Consider the following 26,392-nt stretch of genomic DNA (forward strand, 5'->3'; position numbering starts at 1 on the left):
TAATCATTATCAGTATATATAAAATAATAACCATGTTATGCTAAACGGAACTTCGATGATTTTCATGAAACACTGAAGAACATAGAACACTGAAAAGATCGAGTGAATGGGTTTTCTAGCGGTATTCAATTGGGATGCATAGAGTTACCTACCTTCTTTGATCGGAACATGTGCTACATAGATTGTTTATTATGAATGACTAGCTTAACAATGTATGCGCATATATTGATTACTTTAGGTTAGATTTGCTGATAAAAATAGTACAGGATTCAATATGCATTTGTTTAGATAGCTTTGTGGTTTACAGTTGGAACCGGCTATGAGGGCGTGGCAAGTGTGTTGATATTTGACCTGTCATTCACATAGCGGTGTCATAGATTTCAGCGGTGTGCATAGATTTCAGCGGCAACACGTGCACTTCCCTGTTCGCCACCATAGGTAAGCGTCATACACTTTTACCTTCTTAAAAATCAAATTAGTGTGCGAAAAACGTTAAATCATGTTGAAAATAATCCGATGATTGCTTATAAATAATATGAGTCGACAAAAATACGAAGGTAGGGGTACATAATATCATATAGGCCTAGATCCTAGCTTCGTTATATGACCGGCATTACTCTATCAGCGGTGTCTTCTCAGTGTGCCTATGCTTATCTTAGCAAAAAACTGATATGCACTTGGGGTCCAGTCCATTTACCTAAATAGAAATAAAACTGAGTTCCCAATGTGCCTACAGAATATCTGTAGGCAAATCGGGATGTAGGCACATTGGGATTGAACCCTGTCAGTTACAGCAAGGCTGTGAGATTGATGATATTTGGAAAATATAAATTTCCAGTGTTGAAATGGGTGATGCTGTTCTGTCATGTGTCAGCTGGTGTTTGCACATGTATATTACATGGGTGTTCAAATAAAGAAGCATTCAATTAACTATGAAAACAATCATTGATAGAAACTGACATTAGCCCACCAGTCCTTATAATGATAGGGGCACGGGTGGCCCAGTCATCTAAGGTGCCGCGATTCGCTGTGCAGAGTTGCGTCACTTGGGCACGCCATAAACCTATGATTGTGGGTTCAATCCCGGTTTACAGTTCTAGGTTTGTCAGCACCATACCCATCCTCGTGGGTTTCACTAAAGTGGTAAACGTCTGAGACCTGCATGATTTCGGGCTTTCCTCCCACGTTAAGCTGACACACCGTGATTTAACTGGAATACTGTTAAAAGCGGCCTTTAACCGAACTCACTCACTCATTCACTCACCTTAACATATATATACTGAACAACGAAAGTTCCTGTGACATTGAATAATATTTAATGCAAAGTTATGTTTTTTACCAAATCTGAAACAATTTCAGTTTGCATCAGATAAAAGACTCCTGTAAGTGTTCAAATGGTTTAATTTGCCATACTGACTTCAGAAAATGCGTGATTTCATAAAAAACATGAACATGCCAAAATGTCAATTTACAAATCAGTAGCATGTTTGTCCACTTCTGGTTGCGATGCTAGCAACACATCTTTGTCTTATGGAATTGACAAGGCGTCGCACAAAATCCTGTGGGATATCTGTCCACATCTGCTGGAGCACAACTTTACTTGTTTGAAAAATATACTAAAATATTGGTGTCACAGGAACTTTTGTTGTTGAGTACCGTATTTTCTTGAGTAAAGTGCGCACCTTTTTTCCAAAAAACACAGCTGTGTAGAAGGGGGTGCGCATTATACTCGAATTAATGAGTTTTGATGTTTTTTCCCCCATGGAAAGACATTACCGTGAGCGCTTAACACCGGAAATACCATGTCAACAAATCCATACTGAACTAGGCAAATTAATCACGTAATTACACTGTCTGGCTATAAAAATTGTTCTTTGTTTATCTTGGCTTATGTTTGTAACTTATTTTATTAATTTTATTCAAAATTCCTTTTAATATTGTTTAAATTCATTTCGACGAAATTGTGTGTGAAGCGATCTGAAGATCGCACAACTCACCGATATTAACTGCAACCACGGTCAGATTACCCCTATTGACGCCTTGAAATAAACTTTAGTTGACAGAATGGATACATATATCATAAATGCCATATTGTGACTCGGTACATATCAAAACCCATAAAAATGACTGATCCTTATCCTGCCTTAACTGTTTAGTGGTTTGGTAAGGACTAAAGGATTAGTGCCAATTTCTATTATTGATAATTACAGAGGTGTGTTAATATGGTCATCCTTTTCATTACTTTTCTAGCATTTGCAATAATGATAAATTCTGTGCATATATAGATATATTACACCGATTTCAGTACCTTTGAAATCTAGAATGACTGGACAGCTCAATTTATTTTATGTTTCATACGCTCCTAACTGATAAGTCGTAGGTATAGATCTAAATGGAAGATTACCATATGGCCAAAATTTAGCATTTACCGTATTCGACGTAATAAGCGCCCAGGGCGCTCTCAAAATTAGAAATAAGGGGCTCTTATTAGAATATTATTTTGGTGGAAAAAGGTGAGGTGAAAGTTAAATTTAGTGGTTTATGCTGACACACTGAAATGTTCATTTGCGACAGATACATTTTTCCAGAATTTAATAACCCATAATTAAGAATGCATATAACACACGAGTGCGTATTATACGCGGATAAATAAGTGTTGTGTACATTGATCAATCAGAAGGGGTGCTAATTGGGATTGTTCACTAGCCAATGTATTAGCAAATATCGCCGTGGGCGCTTATTAGAGCAGGGCGCTTATTACGTCGAATACGGTATTTATTATTATGGGCTCGTTTGTAGTGTGTATCGACCACATCAGTGGCATGATGATGTAAGTAGTAACACATGCAATAACTACCATGAGACATGTATCAAATGATTAGATTATGCGTACACTGAATTGACACAAGCTTTATCTTTATGCGAACATTAGCGACTTGTAGTGTAACCACTGAGCTATAGTGAGTTTTTGTCATTAAACAATATATCACATGACTAACCATGGGTCCGGGTAGTCCTGTGGGTACCCGGGTCCTACTCAGGACGCGCCCGAACCGAGTACCCAAGTTACCCGTCTTAGCCCTAGCACACATGCTTTGCAGATCCTGCGATCGACTGAAATCTGCACAGTTTACAAACCAGATGTCAATTTTGTTAACCGATTTTGACAATGCATTACTCGTTAGTCCAGCCACAACATAACTCCTTAATTTATTTTGTTTTCAGAGATAGTGATCAAACCTAATTCAAACGTCAATGACACGAAACCTGTTTCGAAAATAGTTGCCAGGCAATAATATAAATCTGGAGTGCTGTTTTCCTGAAAAAGTCTCAAGACAATGTGAACTGTGATGTGGAGTTTCAGTCTTAGTTGGGGCGCTCAAAAGGATTACTTACAGACTTGTCTAGAAGTTAGTCAGGTGTAGGTAATTGGAGCTGCATGCTTAGTACGAGGAATACGGTAGTTTAACTGTGGCTACAGTTAGTCCTCCAGTTGACTAGATACCGTTTTGGCAGCTGTTTCATCCCTTGGCAATATTCTACACGGAATGTCCATTAATTATTCTGTACTAGAAATATTCTTGACATCAATTTTGTAAGCTATATCAAAGTGTGTCGTAAAAATCAATGAAAAAGTGGGTGACATATGTGGACATTATTTCTGCAAAATATCAATTGAATCTAACTGTCAATCTGTCACTGGTTTCATAAAGCAGAGAAAACCAATACTGTCACGCCAAACATAATTTCAATTTTTTATGATTAGGGTAACTCACTGAGCATATCTGGAGTTATCTGCCCTTGAGCAGAGTGCTGAGGTTCGTCCTTGACCCCTGGCTGTCCTCTCCATCCAATCAGAAGGAGCAGTGGAATACTGTAAACTTTTCGAGATGTCGGTGGCATCAAGGGGTTCACAGTATTGCCCAGACCTGAGTTCTACAGGAAACAAAATATTATTACCTTGTTATTTTCAATTAAGGCTAAGAATTGTTCTGAAAAGAAATATACTGTTCCATTTCCCGGGGAATTATCTTGGATTCCAAACTAAGTGCTCTTCCAGGCAAACTGGGAAAAAATCATTATTTTGTTCCAAATTGGGATTTTTTAAAATTTCTTATTTTCCTTTGATTGAATTTTAACAATGCGTTTAATGCAATAATGTTAAATTAAGCATTAAAGCCTCTACCTCTATATTGGTCCTCAGTGATATGAATAACATTACATTACAGAAAGAGGGTGGAAACTGGACTTTAATAGTCAGTTAACTCCTTTACCTCTGGAAGACCGCCTCTGTGGTCTAGTGGTAGAGCGTCCGCCCAGAGAGCGAAAGGTCCGGGGTTTGATCCCCGATCGCGTCATACCAAAAGGGGGCGGTCGGGTAGCCTAGTGGTTAAAGCGTGTGAAGCCCATTTCTGGTGTCCACCGCCGTGATATCGCTGGAATATTGCTAAAAACAGCGTAAAACCTCACTCACTCACACCAAAAGATGTTAAAAGATGGAACTTGTTGTTACCCTGTCTGGTGCTCGGCATTAAGGGGCTAAAACAAGAACTGGTCGGCTCGGAGTCAGTATACTTTGTCTGAGTGGGGTATTCATGTTAAACTGCGGCATGGTATCTCAGTGAGCTACCACATAAATCGGCATCAGTCAGGACTAGTACAAGCATCCAAACACACACACGTGCATGCACGTCGCTATATAAGTGGAATAATCTTAGACGTGACGTTAAACCCAATTTCACCCCACCTTTACCTCTGGAAGATGCAAGACAGTTTGTGTGATTTCTAGGGTTTGGAAATAACAGAGGCAGTGTAGTTACAATGTATGTATAAATGTGTTATAGGTTGTGGTAGACAGACTGTGAAGACTGTCAGATGTGACTCAAAGTTTAGCATCAAGCATTCTTAAATAGTATTAAGTGCTTGACCTGTGCGCATTTGGTTGAAAGCTAATTGGCATCAAGATGACTGCTAACCAGGGACCCGGAAATCGATCTGTGTGCCGGACTTGTCCAATTGTGACTGCAAAATGTCTGATTTGAAATAATGCAAAACGGACATTTTAAAATTTGGTCAACATCAGTCTCAAACAGGCACATTGATTCTGCATCCCTATGTATGTATCGAGTGTTGTTGGCTATGAAACACATCAAAGATATATCCACGAATTCAGGTGAATGAAAAGGTATAACAAACTTGGTCGATAAAAATATGAAATTTGATATAAAACTTCACTACACATGATGATTTACCATTAAAATTATATTTCCTGCTTTCCAAGGCATTGTTTTTTATGCAGAGGTTAAGATTACCGTGTGTGTTTTCTCGTAAACTAAACAATCTTCTGTGCACACGTTCTCGCAACAATCTACTGGTGATTCAGTCAAAAAGTACCCAACGATACACCATCAAAGAAGTTTGATACAATGGTCGGAACAAACTGTATCTGAAATTATTATTTTATCAGGAAGAATGTATTTCAAAATCGTGTTATTTTAGTTGCGGCTTTTACTATATACATTTATAATTATAAGAATCATAAGCATAACACTTTGGTACAGTCGATTGCTATTAGCAGGATATTTTTACGAATGGACCAATTAGACCAATCACCGTAGGGACTTCCCGTCCTACATGTATTTTTATTGTGAAAACGTAATGTTGACATGTTACTGTCACATTGCCACAAATATGACTTTAAACAAGTCAAAATATGGCATTTATGATAGATGTATCCATTCTCTGACAACTATAGTTCGTTTCAAGCATCAAAAGCAGTAATCTGACTGTGGTTGCTGTCAATTATGGTGAGTTGTGAGATCTACCGATCACTTCACACATGATTTTGCCAAAATTAATGTAAACAATATGGAATTTTGAATAAAATTGAAAAAATAGATTAATTTAAAGTCCAGATTTTATAACCAGAAAGCCTGATAATGGTGTTACGTGCTGGCGGTGATCAGCTGATAGTGTTTTTTGAGATGGGGAAAAACATCATGTCAGTGTAAACCCTGAGTTATTTAAAAATGTAATTAATTTTGGGAGCCACTCTCCCTCTCCTTCTCCCCCACCTCTCTCTCACCTTTCCCTGTCCTTCTGTCTCCCACTCCTCTCTCGCTCTATCCCTTTCCCTGTCCTTCTGTCTCCCACTCCTCTCTCGCTCTATCCCTTTCCCTGTCCTTCTGTCTCCCACTCCTCTCTCGCTCTATCCCTTTCCCTGTCCTTCTGTCTCCCACTCCTCTCTCGCTCTATCCCTTTCCCTGTCCTTCTGTCTCCCACTCCTCTCTCGCTCTATCCCTTTCCCTGTCCTTCTGTCTCCCACTCCTCTCTCGCTCTATCCCTTTCCCTGTCCTTCTGTCTCCCACTCCTCTCTCGCTCTATCCCTTTCCCTGTCCTTCTGTCTCCCACTCCTCTCTCGCTCTATCCCTTTCCCTGTCCTTCTGTCTCCCACTCCTCTCTCGCTCTATCCCTTTCCCTCTCCTTCTGTCTCCCACTCCTCTCTCGCTCTATCCCTTTCCCCGTCCTTCTGTCTCCCACTCCTCTCTCGCTCTATCCCTTTCCCTCTCCTTCTGTCTCCCACTCCTCTCTCTCTCTCTCTCTCTCTCTCTCTCTCCCTATCTCTCTCTCTCCCTATCTCTCTCTCTCCTCCCTATCTCTCTCCTCCCTCTCTCTCTCCTCCCTATCTCTCTCTCTCTCTCTCTCTCTCTCTCTCTCTCTCCCTATCTCTCTCTCTCCCTATCTCTCTCCTCCCTATCTCTCTCCTCTCTCTCTCTCTCTCTCCCTATCTCTCTCTCTCCTCCCTATCTCTCTCTCTCCTCACTCTCTCACTCTCCTTCCTCTCTCTCCCTACCCTCCCCTTCTCTCGCTCTCACCTTTCCCTCTCCTGTCTCCGTCTCCTCCTCTCTTGCTCTCTCCCTTTCACTCTCCTTCTGTCTCCCTCTCCCCCTCTCTCTCTCTCCCTCACCATCTCTCCCTCTCTCTCTCTCTCCCCCCCCACTCTCTCTCCCTTTCCCTCTCCTTCTGTCTCCCTCTCCTTCTGTCTCTCTCTCCTCCCTCTCTCTCCATGCTTCAAACAAAATGGGGGCAGTTGGGTAGCGTTTGCTCGTCAAGCAGAAGACCCAGGTTCGATTCCCGACATGGGTACAATGTGTGCTAAAAGCAGCATAAAACCATACTCACTCACTCACTATAGTGTTGGGACAATACACCGGTGCATCGAGGGATCGTGTTGTTTTAACTTCCCAATACAAGTAGCAACCACAGTCGCTCACTGAGTAAAAAATATGGATTCTTACCTGAGATGATTGCTTTAATAACTGTTACACCAAACAAACACTAATCAGAAGTGAAAATATATGGTGATCACAGATCAGTTTTCTCTTGTTTGTTGATATGCAACCATTCCTTACATTTTAAGGAGACAACAAATAAAATAAGTGACAAAAAGCTGTGTATAATTTTATTTAAATGTTTGCTGAAGTACATGCAAGTATCGCGATACATATCGGATCAGGTGTATCGTCCCAGCCCTACTGACTTGGTTGATGCATGTCATCGTATCCCAAATGCATTGATTAATGCTATGATGTCAATCATTGGATTATCTGGTCCAGACTTGATTAGTTACAGGCCATGGTAATACAGCTGGAATAATGCTGAGTGCATTTTGAGCGTTAGAAATTGGCACTAGTCCTATAGTCCTTACCAAACTGCCCAATAGTAAAGGTATCCTAAGGACTAGAAGAAATTGGCCCATTTTAAGGGTTTTGCTATATGTTATCATTATAAGGACTACTGGACAAAAACTTTTAGTTTCTAACCCTGATTTTAGACAACACACAAGCAAACAAAACAAACAAACAAACAAACTGGTCTTAGACAAATATGGGTGTTTTTTGTTTGTTTGTATTTTGACATCGCAGCTTGAACAGTTGAACACCACCATTGATATCCATGCATTCATTGTCAGTCATCACCCAGGTCATACAAGCACACGCTGTCATCAACACCTGCCATGTGTCAAGGTCACTGACACATGGTCAAGGTCATCCAAACATAGTTGCATAAAACTTCGATACTTAAATAGTTGGAAACATGGGACTGACCATTGGCTTGTGTTTTCCCAGCCAGAAGCAATGTTATTTCACATGTTAAACCAAAAGTGCACCCTGGTCGCTGGCGTAGCCTATAGTGGCCAAAGCGCTCGTTTGTCATGCCAAGGCCCCTGTTTGATTTCCCTCCATGGGTAAAAATGTGTGATGCCCATTTCTGGTTTCCTCCACTCTGATATTGCAAGAATATTTCTAAAACTTAAAGCGGCGTAAAACCTTACTCACTCACTCACCAGAAGTACACCCTATTTTTAATGTAGCTATTGGCATGGGACTTTCTGGTTTGAGCTTGTCAGCATGTGTTCCTCGAAACTGGAAGTCATGTCATCTGTCAGAATGAGCATGTTATGCATTCTTAGCTCACCTGAACTTATGTCGTGTCCTGCATGTCCGTTGTCCGTGGTGTGTCATCTGTTGGAAACATCTTTTCCTCAGACACCACTGGACCAATTAATGAAGCTGAAACTTCAAATGCTTGTTCCACCGAATGTTGGTCAAATTCAATTTCTAATATGGTTGCCATGACAGTCGTATTGATAAACCTATTTATGGCCATTACATTTGGTACATCTGTAGTCAATACTAATAATTCTAGTGCGGCTCAATATGTTTTGACCATACTCTTAAGGGGCGGTCAGGTAGCCTAGTGGTATAAGCGTTTGCTCGTCACGCCGAAGACCCGGGTTCGATTCCCGACATTGGTACAATGTGTGAAGCCCATTTCTGGTGTCCCCCGCCGTGATATTGCTGGAATATTGCTTAAAGCGGCGTAAAACCATACTCACTCACTCACTCACTGACCATACTCTTAAATTCTCTCAAACTTATGTTTATGGCACTATTTTGAGACCTTTTAGGAAAACACATTTCAATTTCGTTCGTTCGTTGAAATCGCTTTGACTAATTGTGCACATTTATAGTTTGTTCCCTAATCACTGATTCCTTCCTTCATTCACTTATTCACTCACTCACTCATTCATTCAAACAGGTAACATAGCTTCAGGAAGAAATATCAGTGTGCAGTGTGGTACCAACATTTTCGATGACAAGGCATATATTCACGCATCCTGTGATGGTAAGCATCTCTGTATCTCCAGTATCTCCAGTATCCAGAGGGAAGGAGGCAGGAGGGGGAGGGGGGGAGGAGAAGAGTCTGGTTCTCATTCATTTGAACACTTCTGATTGATTCATGTGGACTTACATCTCCTTCTTACAAAAATGGAGGGCAATCGATTAGCCTTGTGGTTAATGCGTTCGCTCATCATGCCAAGAGCCCAGGTTTGATTCCCCACATGGGTACAATGTGTGAAGTCCATTTCTGGTGCCCCCCCTGCATGATATTGCTGGAATATTGTTAAAGTGGCATACTCATCCTCTCACTCACCCACTCTATAAATTCCTCACAGAATTCTTATCCAATTTTAAGCATGGGTATTATTTTTTTCAAAATAGTCATCTCAGGTGCCACAATTTGCTGTGCAGAGTTATATCCCTTGGGCAAACCAGAAAACTATGATTGTGGGTTCGATTCCTGATAATATTTCTAGGCCTGGGTTTCTTCAAAGCGGTAAACGTCTATGAAACAACACTGAAAGCTGGAACTTCTCATGGCTTTTACTGAGCCATTTCTGTTCGAATTTAATGAAATTTGGAGTATGTATTGTTAGCCATGGGCTCAACAGGATAGTTTGCATTTTGACATTTATTTTGCCTTTACACTTTGACCATGCTCCTAAAATATCTCAAAATGCATTAGCTGGTGAAACTAAAACTTGCCACCAATAATGATAATTGAGGTTCAAATCTGATTTTGAACATTGCCATCTCACCAGCCTTTTTTGGTTTTTAGACCTAATATGTTTGAAAATGTTTGACTGTCATTGCTGTCAGCAACATTTGTTAAGTGTCTGAAATTTTTGACATTATTTACTTACAGTACAGTGGCACTAAGTTTCTAAATAATTGCACCAATTATGTTGATTGTGGGGCGGTGGGGTAGCCTAGTGGTTAAAGTGTTCGCTCATCATGCCGAAGATCCGGGTTCAATTCCCCACATGGATACAATGTGTGAAGCCCATTTCTGGTGTCCCCCGCCGTGATATTGTTGGAATATTGCTAAAAGCCAGCAAAACAATATTCACTCACTCACTGTTGATTGTTGTCTCCATAAGGTGGAAGCATCATAACAATATTTCTTTAAAGTACAGGTGAGCTACAGAGCCTTGTTGCACTATTTGCTCTTTTATTGTTTACATGTTTTGTTTAGGGAGCGACCTTTTGATATTCTGGGGTTATATGAAGAGCATATATTGTTTTTTTTATTAAATCTATAAACCTAAATAAAAAAAATAAAATACCAAATTTTTTGGTCAGCAGTCTGAAGTGTAATTATTTCCTGGACAATTTCAAATCCAAGGTCTCCTCTCCCCTATATAGTCTTGTAGATGTGATAGTACCCAAAATACTGTGTCTTGTACTAGGGAAAATACCAAAAATATTGTGTCTTGTAGAGGGAACAATACCCCAAATACTATGTCTTGTACAAGGGACAAAACCAAAAGTACTGTGCCTAGAAGTGGGAGACAACATTAACATTATTGTGTCTGGTAGAGGATACAATATGAAAAATACTGAGTCTTGTACTTGTCTTGTCCCTTTCTCTGTCCAGTAGAAGGAGGGGGCACGGGTGGCCCAGTCGTCTAAGGCGCTGTGATTCTGTGCATGCCAGAAACCTATGATTGTGGGTTCGAATCCTGGTTTTGTCAGCACCGTACCCGTGCTCGTGGGTTTCACCGAAGTGGTAAACGTTCGAGACCTGCATCACTTTGGGCTTTCCTCCCACATTAAACTGACGGGCCGTGATATAACTGGAATACTGTTAAAAGCGGCGTTAAACCAAAACTCACTCTCACTCACTCACTCACTCACTCCAGTAGAAGGGACAATATTAAGACGACCATCTTTTTGAAAAGGGGGATAACTCCAGTGTGTATGAATTATTTGTTATTCTAAATGAATTCCAGCGAAGAGTCTGCAGCTTTGCATTACGCAGGATGTCCAGTGATGCAAGACAGATGAAGTTGAGTCCTGCCTTTTTCCATCAGTGCGTCACTGACATTGGCGTGAACTTCTTCACTGGGGTCCCCGACTCCTTGCTCAGTGGTAAGTTCTGTGATGACAGTATGGTTAGTTTTTATTTCCATGTGGCAGTTTTCACCTTTCTTTCACCTTTTCATTACATGTACTTTGGATTAGGGCTGTTTTGAGTCACTCGCATATTCGGTGAATCAAACCGTATCCATTCATGAATTGAATTTGTTATTTGTGGTCACTTGAATCGAATATTAATGAATATACAGTCATGTGCATTTACATACCCTGACCGTTAAAATATCCATAAGATCATATTATATGTGTGTAGATTTCATCAAAGACAACACTCTTTTATGTTTAATTTGACAGTATTGTAGTCACTGGTCATTGTCGCATTTTAACAGATACTGCTATCTGGATAAGCAAAGTATATAAATGTGTAATAAATTGATAATTAACAAACCATCTCAAATTGTATTCGCCTCATAGTGTATTCGTTGAAGAACCTACTTTGGATGTGTTTTTATAAGAGTAGCAAAGTTACAAAGTAATTGTTGAAATATTGCCCAGGCTGCACAGCCAAATGTTTGACAATAAATAATTAATAGTAAGGATGTTATTTCGAGCCTGAGGCTGGAACAAGAAGTTGATTGTACTGTCGTACAATTTATTGGAATATGATAATATGTTAAAAATACCTCAGATGCTGACATATGTTATCTTATCTGAAGGTCATATTACATAGATTTATGAAGATTTGCTCAGAGGCCGATATTCGGCCCCAAGTTTGAAGCAAATGTCAGTAACAATTCCGAAATTGAAAGGAAAAAATTGTCATGTTGTGGTAGTATGTTACGTGGTAGCAGTATCATGAGGAGTACATGTGGTTTTATGTGCCAGCGTCAGGTTTTATGCCACAAGAGGAAGGCTACCATCTTAACTCTGATCTTCGTCCTTACTCTGATCACCATTCCTTACTCTGATCACCATCCTTACTCAGATCTTCGTCCTTACTCTGATCACCCATCCATGCTCTGATCACCCATCCATGCTCTGATCACCCATCCTGGCTCTGATCACCCATCCTGGCTCTGATCACCCATGCATACTCTGATCATCCATGAGACGCGACGTTAAACCCCATTCCCCTCACCTCGCCAGATCACTCATCCTTACTCTGATCACCAATTCTTACTCTGATCACCCATCCTCCTCTGATCACCCATCCTTACTCTGATCACCATCCTTACTCTGATCACCCATCCTTACTCTGATCACCCATCCTACCTCTGATCACCCATCCTACCTCTGATCACCCATGAGACGCGACGTTAAACCCCATTTCCCCTCACCTCCCCTGATCACCCATCCTACCTCTGATCACCCATGAGACGCGACGTTAAACCCCATTTCCCCTCACCTCGCCTGATCACCCATCCTATGTCTGATCACCCATGAGACGCGACGTTAAACCCCATTTCCCCTCACCTCGCCTGATCACCCATCCTACGTCTGATCACCCATCCTTCCTCTGATCACCATCCTTACTCCGATCACCCATCCTTACTCTGATCACCCATCCTTCTCTGATCACCCATCCTTACTCTAATCACCATCCTTACTCTGATCACCATCCTTACTCCGATCACCCATCCTTACTCTGATCACCCATCCTTACTCCGATCACCCATCCTTACTCTGATCACCCATCCTTACTCCGATCACCCATCCTTACTCTGATCACCATCCTTACTCTGATCACCCATCCTTCCTCTGATCACCCATCCTTACTCTAATCACCATCCTTACTCTGATCACCCATCCTTCCTCTGATCACCCATCCTTACTCTGATCACCCATCCTTACTCTAATCATCATCCTTACTCTGATCACCCATCCTTACTCTAATCACCATCCTTACTCCGATCACCCATCCTTACTCTGATCACCCATCCTTACTCTGATCACCCATGCATCTACCCCTATTGTTTGTTCTGTTTCAGACTACTGCGCTTATGTTCAGGTCAATGTACCAGAAACAGATCATGTGATCGCAGCTAACGAGGGCAACGCAGTAGGTTTGGCTGCTGGCTATCATTTAGCTACTGGGCACCCGGGGCTTGTTTACCTACAGGTGGGTAGAGTGGATATATATTTCCTCATTGACAATACAATGTTCGATGTTTGTGATAATTCAAGTTGCCATCTTTGACTTGAAAAAAAATACAGTGTCCCAAAGTTCTATGATTCTGAAACGCTATAAGTGAGATTGATGCATGTCGAAAACAAACATACAGCGGTGGTTCTCATATATTCTGTTGTTCCCAAACAATTCTAGTCCTGTTATTCCATTATTATCCCCCTCCGCGAAGTAGAAGGGGGATATAGAAATGGGTGCTGTCTGTCCATCCTTCATCCGTCCGTCACATTTCATTTCCAGAGAAGGGCGGTCAGGTAGCCTAGTGGTTAAAGAGTTCGCTCGTCGCTGAAGACCCGGGTTCGATTCCCGACATGGGTACAATGTGTGAAGCCCATTTCTGGTGTCCCCCGCCGTGATATTGCTGGAATATAGATAAAGCGGCGTAAAACCTTATTCACTCACTCATTTCCGGAGCTCAAAAACCATGAGAGATATCTCAACCAAACTGGGACATAGATAGGTCCTGGTGGCGAACCAGTGCCTTTTCATAGTTTGAGATTTTAGAAAAAACTATTTTTCGAGTTTTCATGGCAATGACTTTTTGACTTAGACTGAAAATGGCGGTATTGACAGGGGACAAGAGTATTTCATGCTTGTTAATTATGCAACATAAATATTAATGAATGATATGACTAAAACAAATTGTCATATTTATTATGGCTGATCCAGGGTATTAATTCTGTGTGCTACTTTAATATTTGGGTACTGCATTAACTACAGATTGTTCAGTGAATGTCATTTTGAAATCCAGTTGGTCATATATGTTATATGTCATACCATCAATGAATTAAAATATATCTACTTAAGTGGAGTTTGAAGATAAGCCCACTCTGTTTGATGTGTTTGAATTTTCATTGCTGACCTGTGAAGATCCGGGTTGGAATTGCTCGTCAGAAACCCATGCATGTCGTAAGAGGCAACTAATGGGATTGGGTGGTCAGGCTTGCTGACTTGGTTGATACATGTCATCGTATCCCAACTGCGTTGTATCCCATCGATGCTCATGTTATCAATCACTGGATTGTCTGGTCCAGACTTGATTATTTACAGACTGGTGTCATATAGCTGGAATATTGCTGAGTGCGGCGTTAAGCAACAAACAAACAAACAAACAAACAAATAAACAAACAATTGTTGAACTTTAGTAATTCTTCATATATGAACCAACATGTTTAGTATTCACCTTTCTTTTGTTGAGTAAGTGGCATTATATTTGGTATAAAATTGTATTATGCAAGCCTTTGGCAAGCAATATACATATTTTTTATTCCTAATATTTGATATTTATGATATGGAAATACATATGGATAATTATCATATGATGTCTTTCTTTTATGTATTGTTATTTCTTTCTCTGATAACAGAACAAGTAGAGGTAGGGGCTTCCATGCTTAGTTTAAAATTATTGCAGTAAACGCATTGTTAAAATTCAAATAAAGGAAAAAAAGAAATATTAAAAAAATCCCAACTTGGAACTAAATAATGATCTTTCCCAATTTGCCTGGAAAAGCACTACGTTTGGAATCCATGATACATCCCTGGAAATGGAACAGTATGTTTCTATTCAGAACAATTCTTAGCCTTAATTGAAAATAATAAGGTAATAATATTTTGTTTCCTGTAGAACTCAGGTCTGGGCAATACTGTGAACCCCTTGATGTCACTGACATCTCCAAAAGTTTACAGTATTCCACTGCTCCTTCTGATTGGATGGCGAGGGCAGCCAGGGGTCAAGGACGAACCTCAGCACTTTGCTCAAGGGCAGATAACTCCAGATATGCTCAGTGAGTAATACCAACCAGATAATATGTTTGGTGCAACAAAATTGTATATCTGCTTTATGAAACCAGTAACAGATTGACAGTTAGGTTCAGCGTAGAGGTGTCACGATAAATCAAAATGTTGATATATTGCTATTGGTAAGCACTTAAAGTCAATAAATCGATTGTTAAATCAGTTTCCGATCAATAGTATCGATTTCAGTCAGGAATATTGATAGTCTCGATTGTATTTACCATATTAATAAAATACATGCAATGCTGTTCAAATTTGTTTTTCTTTTGATCATGAGTGGTAGTAATTTACACACGCTAATGTGGAAGTTTCTTTTTCTTAAATTATTAGGGTAAAGAAAAAAACAAATCAGTCATATCTCAAACTTTACTTTTTATTTGTTGTCATGGTTATCTCATTCAAAGGAAACTTCAGTACCAAGGTTTAATTCAACTGTAAAATCCATGTAAAATGATACACTGAAAAAACTGTTGATATTTATCGCAATAGTTTCTTTCAATATCAGTTGAAAAAGCAGCACGGTACACAAGGAAATGAGCACTGATAATAACGGGCCGATTGGTGTTGCCATGTTGTTTACACAAACATTTTCAAGTTGTTGGTGCTTAGGGATCGTGTTAGGAGTAGGGGTTTAATTCCTTTGTTTTCGAGAGATTATATTAATAAACTGGAGAAGCCTGTTAGTAAGTGATGGTCATTTAATGTGTTCATAGTTTATTTAATTCAATTGGATTAACATACAATAGTGGTATAAAGGGGGTATAAAAGTTGGTATATTTTTACTGACTGACATTCTCATCATGAGTTTGAAACGAATACGCCATGCTTACGATGCTGAATTCAAACTGCGAGTCTTCGCTCTAGCTGATATATTTTCTCATGGGTTCATAATTCTATATACACCGATTCACAAAATGGCGCTTCGTTGTTGATGGCAACATATAACGATCATTATGAGATTAAAAGAAAACAGTTCCCACATTATGAAAGTGGATGACTGGTTTGTTAAATCTTTATTAGAAATAATAATGACTTTTTCAATATAATTACAATGTTTTTCATCTTATATTTTTGAATATCTGCGAGTACCGGCACATTTCTTGCAGTCTGACTTCTCAGTGTTTTTTGCCTTTCACCTCCTGGTTCGGCTTATCTGCAGGTCATATCATTTTCTTTCGTATTTCAATGGTCAAGTTAACACCTCGGCTTATCTACAGGGTCGGCTTATCCGCGGTCATATACGGTAGTTATCGCAATAGTGATTTCCAGACCAATTGTCACCCCGAGTTCAATGTGGAGAAATACTGTAAGTTATACCTATGAAACAACATATGTCACCCTCTTATTCATTGATTTTTTTTACAAAAATTGATGAAGCTTACCAAATTGATATCGAGAGTCATTTTTGTTACAGAATTGATGGACATTCCGTGTAGAATATTGCCGAGGGATGAAACAGCTGCCAAAATGGTATCTATTCACATAGAGGACTAAATGTATCGTCTGTTAAACTACCGTATTCCTTGTATTAAGCGTTCTGTTTATGACGTCACCTGTTACGAGCCCATGTTCAAGTCTTCAGAAATGACGTCATGATAACAATGTTTTATCATAAAAATTCAAGTTGGTTGTTTCGTTTGTTGTTTAACACCACACTCAGCAACATTCCAGCTATATGACGGCGGCCTGTAAATAATCAAGTCTGGACCAGACAATTCAGTGATTGATATCATGAGCATCGATCCATGCAATTGGGATCAGTGACATGCTTCAACCAAGTCAGCGAGCCTGACCACCTGATCCCGTTAGTCGCCTCTTACGACAGGCTTAGTCGCCTTTTATGGCAAGCATGGGTTGCTGAAGACCTTTTCTACCCCAAATCTTCACGGGTCCCTTGTGATTAAACACAATGTGATGAAATGTAAAATCCAATGACAAATGTTTTCCTTGTGATTACAAAGAAAACATTTGTCATTTGATTTTAAATTCCATTACATTGTGATGCAATGCAAACTCAATTTCTATTGATAAACATGAATATGTTACAATGTAACGGAAGTTGTATTAATAAAATCTCCAGGATATTATTTAAAATCCTGGGATATTATATAAAATCCCAGTGATATTGTAACTTAATGTAGCAGATATCCCGGGGATATTATAATATCCCTGTTTATAAGAATTAACCCGACTGGAGAAAATTACGGGGGTGGGAATCTTCCGTGGATCTGCAAATTTCTGCAAATTTTAGTGACCACAAATTGGTTAAAATCTGATGGCTTCCCCCCCCCCCCCTAAACACCTCCAAATTATAGACCACACTCCATTGCAAAGAAGTTTCAGCTGGAAAGGAAAATATCCATTCTCATCCCTGAAAGGGGATGACCTCACTGGAGGGGTTATAAGTAATGTTAAATGTTAAAAGCTTGAAGGTCCAGGTTAGAATAGGTCTTCTGCGACCCATGCTTTCTTAAGAGGTGACTAATGGGATCGGTTGATCAGACTCGCTGACTTGGTTGACGCATGTCATCGTATCCCAAGTGCGTAGATCGGTGCTCATGATGTCAATCACTGGATTATCTGGTCCAGACTTGATTATTTACAGACCGCCGACATACAGCTGGAATATTGCTGATTGCGGCGTTAAACAACAAACAAACATTGTTTCATGTTTTCCAAGAAGCTCCTTACAGCTCTGTTTTGTTCCTTATGGAGAGCATTACTGATGTGTCCCATGCTGCCATGGAGCTCTGCAAACAGTAGATGAGTCACATAGAACATGTTGACTGATTCTTGTCACAAAATCTTGTCTGATTTCTGTTGACTTAACCTTTTCAGACATGTTATGGTAATATTTATGTGCCTCATTTTGTTACTTGTTTTCCAAAAGATAGAAAATATATTAAAACCATGGGAATCTGACCTTGTATTGTAAAAGATATATCTAAAACTTTCTTTGTATGTAAGTAATTCCTCTTTGCTAAATTTTAAGATGCAACGCTTCTACTAATAATGTTTATTTTCAGGTTGTACAAGAAGCTGACCAACATTTCAAGACGAAGAAGTCCCCTTTCAGTATACTGGTGGAAGCATCTACATTTTCAGAGTTTAAGCAGCCTCCGTTACAGGCAAAGTAAGCTACCTCCGTTACAGGCAAAGTAAGCTACCTCTGTTACAGGCAAAGTAAGCAACCACCGTTACAGGCAAAGTAAGCTACCTCCGTTACAGGCAAAGTAAGCTATCTCCGTTACAGGCAAAGTAAGCTATCTCCGTTACAGGCAAAGTAAGCTACCTTCGTTACAGGCAAAGTAAGCTACCTTCGTTACAGGCAAAGTAAGCTACCACCGTTACAGGCAAAGTAAACTACCTCCGTTACAGGCAAAGTAAGCTACCTCCGTTACAGGCAAAGTAAGCAACCACCATTACAGGCAAAGTAAGCTACCTCCGTCACAGGCAAAGTAAGCTACCTCTATTACAGGCAAAGTAAGCTACCTCTATTACAGGCAAAGTAAGCTACCTTCGTTACAGGCAAAGTAATCTACCTCCGTTACAGGCAAAGTAAGCTACCTCCGTTACAGGAAAAATATACTACCTCCGTTACAGGCAAAGTAAGCAACCACCATTACAGGCAAAGTAAGCTATCTTCGTTACAGGCAAAGTAAGCTATCTTCGTTACAGGCAAAGTAAGCTACCTCTATTACAGGCAAAGTAAGCTACCTTCGTTACAGGCAAAGTAAGCTACCTCTATTACAGGCAAAGTAAGCTACCTTCGTTACAGGCAAAGTAATCTACCTCCGTTACAGGCAAAGTAAGCTACCTCTGTTACAGGAAAAATATACTACCTCTGTTACAGGCAAAGTAAGCTACCTCTATTACAGGAAAAGTATGCTACCTCTGTTACAGAAAAAATATATTACCTCCGCTACAGGCAAAGTAAGCTACCTCTGTTACAGGCAAAAGTAAGCTACCTCTGTTATAGGTAAAGTAAGCTACCTCCGTTACAGGAAAAAAATACTACCTCCGTTACAGGCAAAGTAAGCTACCTCCGTTACAGGCAAAGTAAGCTACCTCTATTACACCCAAAGTAAGCTACCTCCGTAACAGGCAAAGTAAGCTACCTCCGTTACAGGCAAAGTAAGCTACCTCTATTACACCCAAAGTAAGCTACCTCCGTTACAGGCGAAGTAAGCTACCTCCATTAACTACCTACTAGTTAATTTCTTACCTTCAGTTACTGTCACAGTATAAGCTACCTCTGCCCCACCGTTACACTGAAAGTAATCCACGTCTTCCCATCTGTTATGTTATATTTTGATGTTTCAGCTTCCCCCTACTGAGAGAAGAGGCCTTGAAAACTGTTGTAGATGCACTAGAAGAGTCAGACATCATCGTTGCGACCACAGGGAAGCTGTCTCGGGAACTGTTTGAATACAGGTGTTGTTAACAGATTCTTACACTGGTCTTGGTGTCATACTGATTTTGCAAGTCAAGTGCCAAAACGCATGGATTTTGATCAGATTGTAATAATCTTTTTCTTATCCTAACTTCATGATGAGCCGCACTGATGGAGACTTCTATTAATGCAAGTATATTGCTGAAAGGATGGTGATGCCATCAATGATATGCTTTGATGTCATTACTGTTTTGACATTGTTAAACGATGACCTGCCGTGGGGTTCAGGTTAAACTTGGTCCACAGCAACCTATGCTGGTCATAAGCAGTGACCTGAACATCTTCCTGAGTCAAGGGAGTTACCTGACTTTGAAAGTCCAGTTTCCACCCTTGCTGAACTAGCCTGGTTATATTTTGGCTGGACTCAAAAGTCTGTGCATAGTCCAATCAAAATCGTATGACGAAATTGAAGTCCGGTTCGTAAACTGCCAACTCAGGCTCAACAGATATTTTCCAAATCTTTTCAGGTTGTTAATCAATGTGCTCACATGATTTGATGTACGTTTTATCACACTATGGATATTGATTATTGATCAGATTGTCTTGACTGGGCGTTGCCATTTTGTTTGAAGCAAATGTAAATGAAACAAGAGGTGGAATCTGATTGGTCAGTAGGAGAGGCATAGAATGAACACAACTCGTAATAACCACTGGTGGCGCTGTGATCGACACCAGAAATTCCAGCCGAGTTTGGCAAGGGTGGAAACTGGACTTTTATAGTCAGTTAACTCCCTTGCCTCGGGAAGATGTGACCTGAATGGATTAGGTAGTCAGGATCTGTGAGTTGGTTTAATGCGTGTCATTGTACCCTAATTGTGGGGATCGGGGCTGATGATGTCAATCACTGGATTGTCTGGTCCTGATTCGATTATCTACAGGCTGCTGTCACATGGCTGGCATATTTCAAGAAACATCACGTCATCCAAAGTTGTTGCTTTAGAAAGCTGTAGAGTGCATGAAGTACAGATTGTCTTTACACCCATGAAGATCCCGGGTAGAAAAGGTCTTCAGCAACCCATACTTGTCGTAAAAGATAACGATGCTTGTCGTAAGATGCGACTAACAGGATCGGGTGGTCAGGCTCGCTGACTAGGTTGATACATGTCATTTGATACATCCTAATTGCTTGGATTGATGCTCATGATATATATATATGGATTGTCAGGTCTAGACTCAATTATTTATAGACCTCCGCCATATTGCTGGAATATTGCTGAGTGTGGCATTAAGCACAGTTGTCTTTAACTCGATCTTGAACATGCGGATAATATAATACTGTACTGACAGAGCGGGTCGTTGAACCCTGAAGACTTTGGTTGTCTCATGCTATCAACCACTGATAACAGTCTGCTTGATTTAGGTCACTTTTCTGATGCAAACAATTTTGTTCAATGTTTCTTCTCAGAGAATCCAAAGGTGAAGGTCATGAGAAGGAGTTCCTCACTGTGGGGTCAATGGGTCATGCGTCTTCTATAGCACTGGGTATCGCTAAACACCAGCTGGACAGGAAGGTTGGTACATTGCTTGCATGAGCTGTCTGCTTCAGTAGTCCGTAAGTCCCCTATCTGTAAAACACATTGACTCCTCAGTGAAATACTTCCAAGTCAGGGCCCATGACGATTTGGGGTAGAATAGGTGTTCAGCAACCTATGCTTGCCATAAAAGGCGACTATGCTTGTCGTCAGAGGCAACTAACAGGATTTGATGGTCAGGCTCACTGACTTGGTTTGATGCATCTCATCGATCCCAACTGCATGGATCGATGCTCATGATGTCAATCACTGGATTGTCTGGTCCAGACTTGATTATTTACAGACTGCCGTCATTTACCTGGAATATTGCAGAGTGTGGCGTTAAACAACAAACAAACAAAAATACTTCCGTGTCAGATATACACTTAGCAGTCAGTAAAATATTCCCCTTGGTTGATGCATATCATCTTATCCCAATGGTGTGGATTGATGCTCATGATGTCAATCACTTGAATTACTTGATTTATTTTCAAACCGCCGTCATGTAGCTGAAATATTGAAAAATTAGTGTGGCGTTAAACAACAAACAAACAAGAAAGTATTGTGATGTTGTATGAAATGTTTTACTTACACATTCTTTCCTGCTTTCACTAAAGGTTGTGTGTCTAGATGGTGACGGCGCAGCTCTTATGCATCTTAGTGCCATGGCAACTGTAGGTCAAAGGGCGCCCTCAAACTTCAAACATATTATCTTCAACAATGGATGTCATGACTCTGTCGGAGGCCAACCTACAGAAGCAAGCCATCATGAGACATTCTCATTTGGTGGTATAGCTCTAGCCTGTGGGTATAGGAAGGTGGGTTACTAACATTCTCACTTGGTGTTATAGGAAGGTGGGTTACTGAGTGACATTCTCACTTGGTGGTATAGCTCTAGCCTGTTGGTATAGGAAGGTGGGTTACTGACTGACATTCTTACTTGGTGGTATAGCTCTAGCCTGTTGGTATAGGAAGGTGGTTACTGACTGACATTCTCACTTGGTGGTATAGCTCTAAACTGTGGGTATAGGAAGGTGGGCTACTGACTGACATTCTCACTTGGTGGTATAGCTCTAGCCTGTTGGTATAGGAAGGTGGGTTACTGACTGACATTCTCACTTGGTGGTATAGCTCTAGCCTGAGGGTATAGGAAGGTGGTTAATGACATTCTCACTTGGTAGTATAGCTCCAGCCTGTGGGTATAGGAAGGTGGTTACTGACTGACATTCTCACTTGGTGGTATAGCTCTAGCCTGTGGGTATAGGAAGGTGGTTACTGACTGACATTCTCACTTGGTGGTATAGCTCTAGCCTGTGGGTATAGGAAGGTGGGTTACTGACTGACATTCTCACTTGGTGGTATAGCTCTAACCTGTGGGTATAGGAAGGTGGGTTACTGACTGACATTCTCACTTGGTGGTATAGCTCTAAACTGTGGGTATAGGAAGGTGGGCTACTGACTGACATTCTCACTTGGTGGTATAGCTCTAACCTGTGGGTATAGGAAGGTGGTTACTGAGTGACATTTTCACTTGGTGGTATAGCTCTAAACTGTGGGTATAGGAAGGTGGGTTACTGACTGACATTCTCACTTGGTGGTATAGCTCTAAACTGTGGGTATAGGAAGGTGGTTACTGACTGACATTCTCACTTGGTGGTATAGCTCTATCCTGTTGGTATAGGAAGGTGGGTTACTGACTGACATTCTCACTTGGTGGTATAGCTCTAAACTGTGGGTATAGGAAGGTGGGCTACTGACTGACATTCTCACTTGGTGGTATAGCTCTAACCTGTGGGTATAGGAAGGTGGTTACTGAGTGACATTTTCACTTGGTGGTATAGCTCTAAACTGTGGGTATAGGAAGGTGGGTTACTGACTGAAATTCTCACTTGGTGGTATAGCTCTAAACTGTGGGTATAGGAAGGTGGTTACTGAGTGACATTCTCACTTGGTGGTATAGCTCTAGCCTGTGGGTATAGGAAGGTGGTTACTGACTGACATTCTCACTTAACACACATAAAGTTTCTCTTTTAAGTTTACGGCTGCACCTCGACCACATCGTTGTTTCACCTCTTCTTCAGACTCTGATAGCCGAGACTGCAGAGGAACTGGTTACAGGTACTAGGCAGCTGTTGGACACCGAGGGGCCAGTTCTGATGGAGATTAAACTGTCCGTGGGCTCTCGGAGCAACCTGGGTCGACCAACTCGAACTCCCATAGAAAACAAGTCTGATTTTATGAAATACCTTGGGTCTGCTTGACGATCTGCTGTTGTCTAGTGCTGTTGTTTAGTGCTGTTGTTTAGTGTTGTTGTTTAGTGCTGTTGTGTTCTGTTTGAGCTTAGTATACACAACTAAATAGAAGTTAAAGAACATCTGATTTTTTACATGATTATAGATGTCATGTGACAGATAAACTATAGTCATATGAAATAAATCGGTGTTCTTTAACGTATTTTGAGTAGTACATTTACATATAAATAATATATCATTGGATCATTGGTTTTCGGACATCATACGTTTTCAGACGGCCATGTTTATCGCGATTAGTCGTGCTATTACACAGATCTTGTAAGTACTCAGAAGATGGCCTGTTTTTAAGATAAAGTTGTCTTTTATGAGTGAGTAACATGTTTTACAGTTGTTCTTGTAGTTTGCGAGAAACTACGATTGTTTTTTAAGTGTCCAAAAACCCATAACACATGGATATATAGTTATTATTACTGTATGCCCATGATGATTATAATTATTTCACTGGAGGACAAAGTGGGGTTTACTGGGAGGTGTGTTGAACTTATTTATCATAATCAGCTTTGACTTTTTCTTTGGGACAAACCTGCCAAAAAGATGTCAAAAGGTAGGAAAAAACAATTGTTTGATTGCATTTCTTTTTCACACACATATTTATCCATTTATTATTCTTTTAAATCAATCTTTTTTAATTTTAATTTTAATTTAATTTCATATCTGCATTATTATTGTTATTTCTTCACCACTGTAGATTGATAATAATTGAATAGATCAGGCAGAATTACCTTGATTATAGTTATTTATTTTATATCAGAGGTTTTAGATCATATTACTGTTAGAACAGGTTTAGGAACGCCAGGTATAGATAGTGCCGGGATTAGATAGCGCCAGGATTAGATAGCGCCAGGATTAGATAATGGCAGGATTAGATAGTGCCAGGATTAGATAGCGCCAGGATTAGATAGCGCCAGGATTAGATAGTGCCAGGATTAGATAGTGCCAGGATTAGATAGCACCAGGATTAGATAGTGCCAGGATTAGATAGTATTCACAAATAAATAAGTCTTGTGTTCATTGATCAATTGGAAAGGGTGCTAATTGGGATTGTTCACTAGCCAATATATTAGCAAATACAGCCACGGGCGCTTAATAGAGCGGGGCGCTTATTACGTCGAATATGGTAAATTTATCTACTGCTTACCACTGGGCTACCTGAGACTAAGAGTAAACATAATTGGCGACAATATCTGTTTTGAGATATCTATTGGCTCCTAAAAACTTAGGTTTGGCTCCTAGAATATTCATGTTAAGAGCCGCTTGGCTCCTTAGCAAAATACAAACTTAGAGGGCTGTTTTGCAGACTTGTTTTTGGCAGTTGTGATCTACATCAATGCCAGTTTGACCGCTAGTTTCTTGTTTGGTTGTGGGTATGTAATGGTCCCATCCTAAGAATGTCACTTAGTGTTTGTCTTTTCCTGTATGCTGTGATGTGAGGGTCTTTAACCATTTTTGTGCAGGCATCTGACCTTTTAGGTAGGCGCCAAGTTTTGGAGCTGACCTTGACTGCAGGAGGGTTTTAATCTGTGATAACTGGTTTAGTGTTTTCAGAAAGTGTCTTTTTGTTTGTTAAGAAGAGCGTTCTCTCTTTGTGTTTGCTCTAAGTTTGTTATTCTTTGGGTGTTTCTTAGGATAGCCTTTCCTAGGGTAGTACTTGACCAGATTGTAGCTGTGGAATTCATACTGCGATCGTGAACTGCATATCCTTTAAGTCGTAGGAATTGACCATCACTTGACCTGGATGTGACAAGGCCGTGTATACCAGAGAAGAGTGTGTGTATGTTAGCTTGCAGTATAGGTCAAGTTTCATCTTTGATGTGTGGTAAAAAATGACCCACGTGTCTAAGAAGGCTACCTTATCCCATGAACATTCAGCACTGAATTTTATGCAGCATGCAAATTGCAGTGCTCTAGTCTCCCTTCAGACTCCAGTGCCTTTCTCTTCCGCATCTCCTGTGCCTTATTGACATGAAGCTTTTGAATGCAATATTAATCACTGATGATAAAATTGAGAAAAATAATCTTGATTCCTGGTGATCAACAACATGATCTGGTTTAGGTCCAAAAATAATATAAATTATGATGTATGTTTTGACTTTAAATAAGACACACCAGATCCGACACCAGTGTCTTTAAAGAACTTGCCTGAGACCTAACTGTTGATGCCCTTTCAGCCTTATAGTATTTTTAATATGGTGTGTGTTCATAATGTATAAGCAGCATAATTCTGTTCATTTTTTGTTGATTTTATTGAAATTTTTATGATTAGTGTTAACAGTTAACAAACAAGGCCAAAACATGAACAGCGCTCCAGATGTTGAGCAAGTGAGTTTTTACTTTTGGTTTCTATGTTTAATGGGTTATTGGGCTACCAATATTTTTTCACTCATCTATTCATCACTCTATTGGTTTTTTTCCAAAATGAGTGAAGATTTTAAGAATTGAAAAAAAGGAAATAATGTTTTAGATGTATATAACTTTTCTAAATAGATGGGCTTGACTCGGGAAGTAAATTAGCTTGTAATTGTTATTCGGAAACAAGCACCTTTGTACGCATGCTGAAAAAGCTTCATTGGATATTTACGAGTGCTGTTTTTATACATTTGAGTTTTTCATTTAATGCATGTGTTTTTTGGATATTTTTGGGGGATATTTTTTACGCAAATACGCTGCTTATCTGTAGCTCTGCTTGAATGTCCATAATAATAATAATAGTATTAATCAGGGGTCCGGAAACCGTCATATGCGCCGGACATGTCCGATTGGGAATCTCAAATGTCCGGTTTAAAATATTGCTTACCGGACATTTAAATTTTTTCTGTCCGGACATTTTAAAAAGTATTGTCCGGACATTCTTAAATTTTGACCGGACATGATCAACAGTTAGGACTGAGCAATTTCTGTCTGCAGTTGTAACACAA

General features: G+C 40.1%; 1 protein-coding gene across 1 annotated transcript; it reads left to right on the forward strand.

The window, feature by feature from the left end:
* Window positions 1-186: 186 nt before the first annotated feature.
* LOC139467095 (phosphonopyruvate decarboxylase-like) lies at window positions 187-26,187 on the forward strand. Its single transcript, XM_071248812.1, has 11 exons — window positions 187-438; window positions 9,103-9,189; window positions 11,138-11,276; window positions 13,211-13,341; window positions 15,032-15,191; window positions 16,616-16,671; window positions 18,228-18,334; window positions 19,525-19,635; window positions 21,060-21,165; window positions 21,783-21,983; window positions 23,247-26,187. Exons 2-11 carry the CDS (start codon window positions 9,157-9,159, stop codon window positions 23,424-23,426), a joined length of 1,224 nt encoding a protein of 407 aa, XP_071104913.1. The 5' UTR covers window positions 187-438; window positions 9,103-9,156; the 3' UTR covers window positions 23,427-26,187.
* Window positions 26,188-26,392: the final 205 nt, after the last annotated feature.

The sequence above is a fragment of the Haliotis cracherodii genome, unplaced genomic scaffold, assembly GCF_022045235.1.
Source record: "Haliotis cracherodii isolate W230 unplaced genomic scaffold, xgHalCrac1.p SCAF_19, whole genome shotgun sequence".
Taxonomy (NCBI): Eukaryota; Metazoa; Mollusca; class Gastropoda; order Lepetellida; family Haliotidae; genus Haliotis; species Haliotis cracherodii.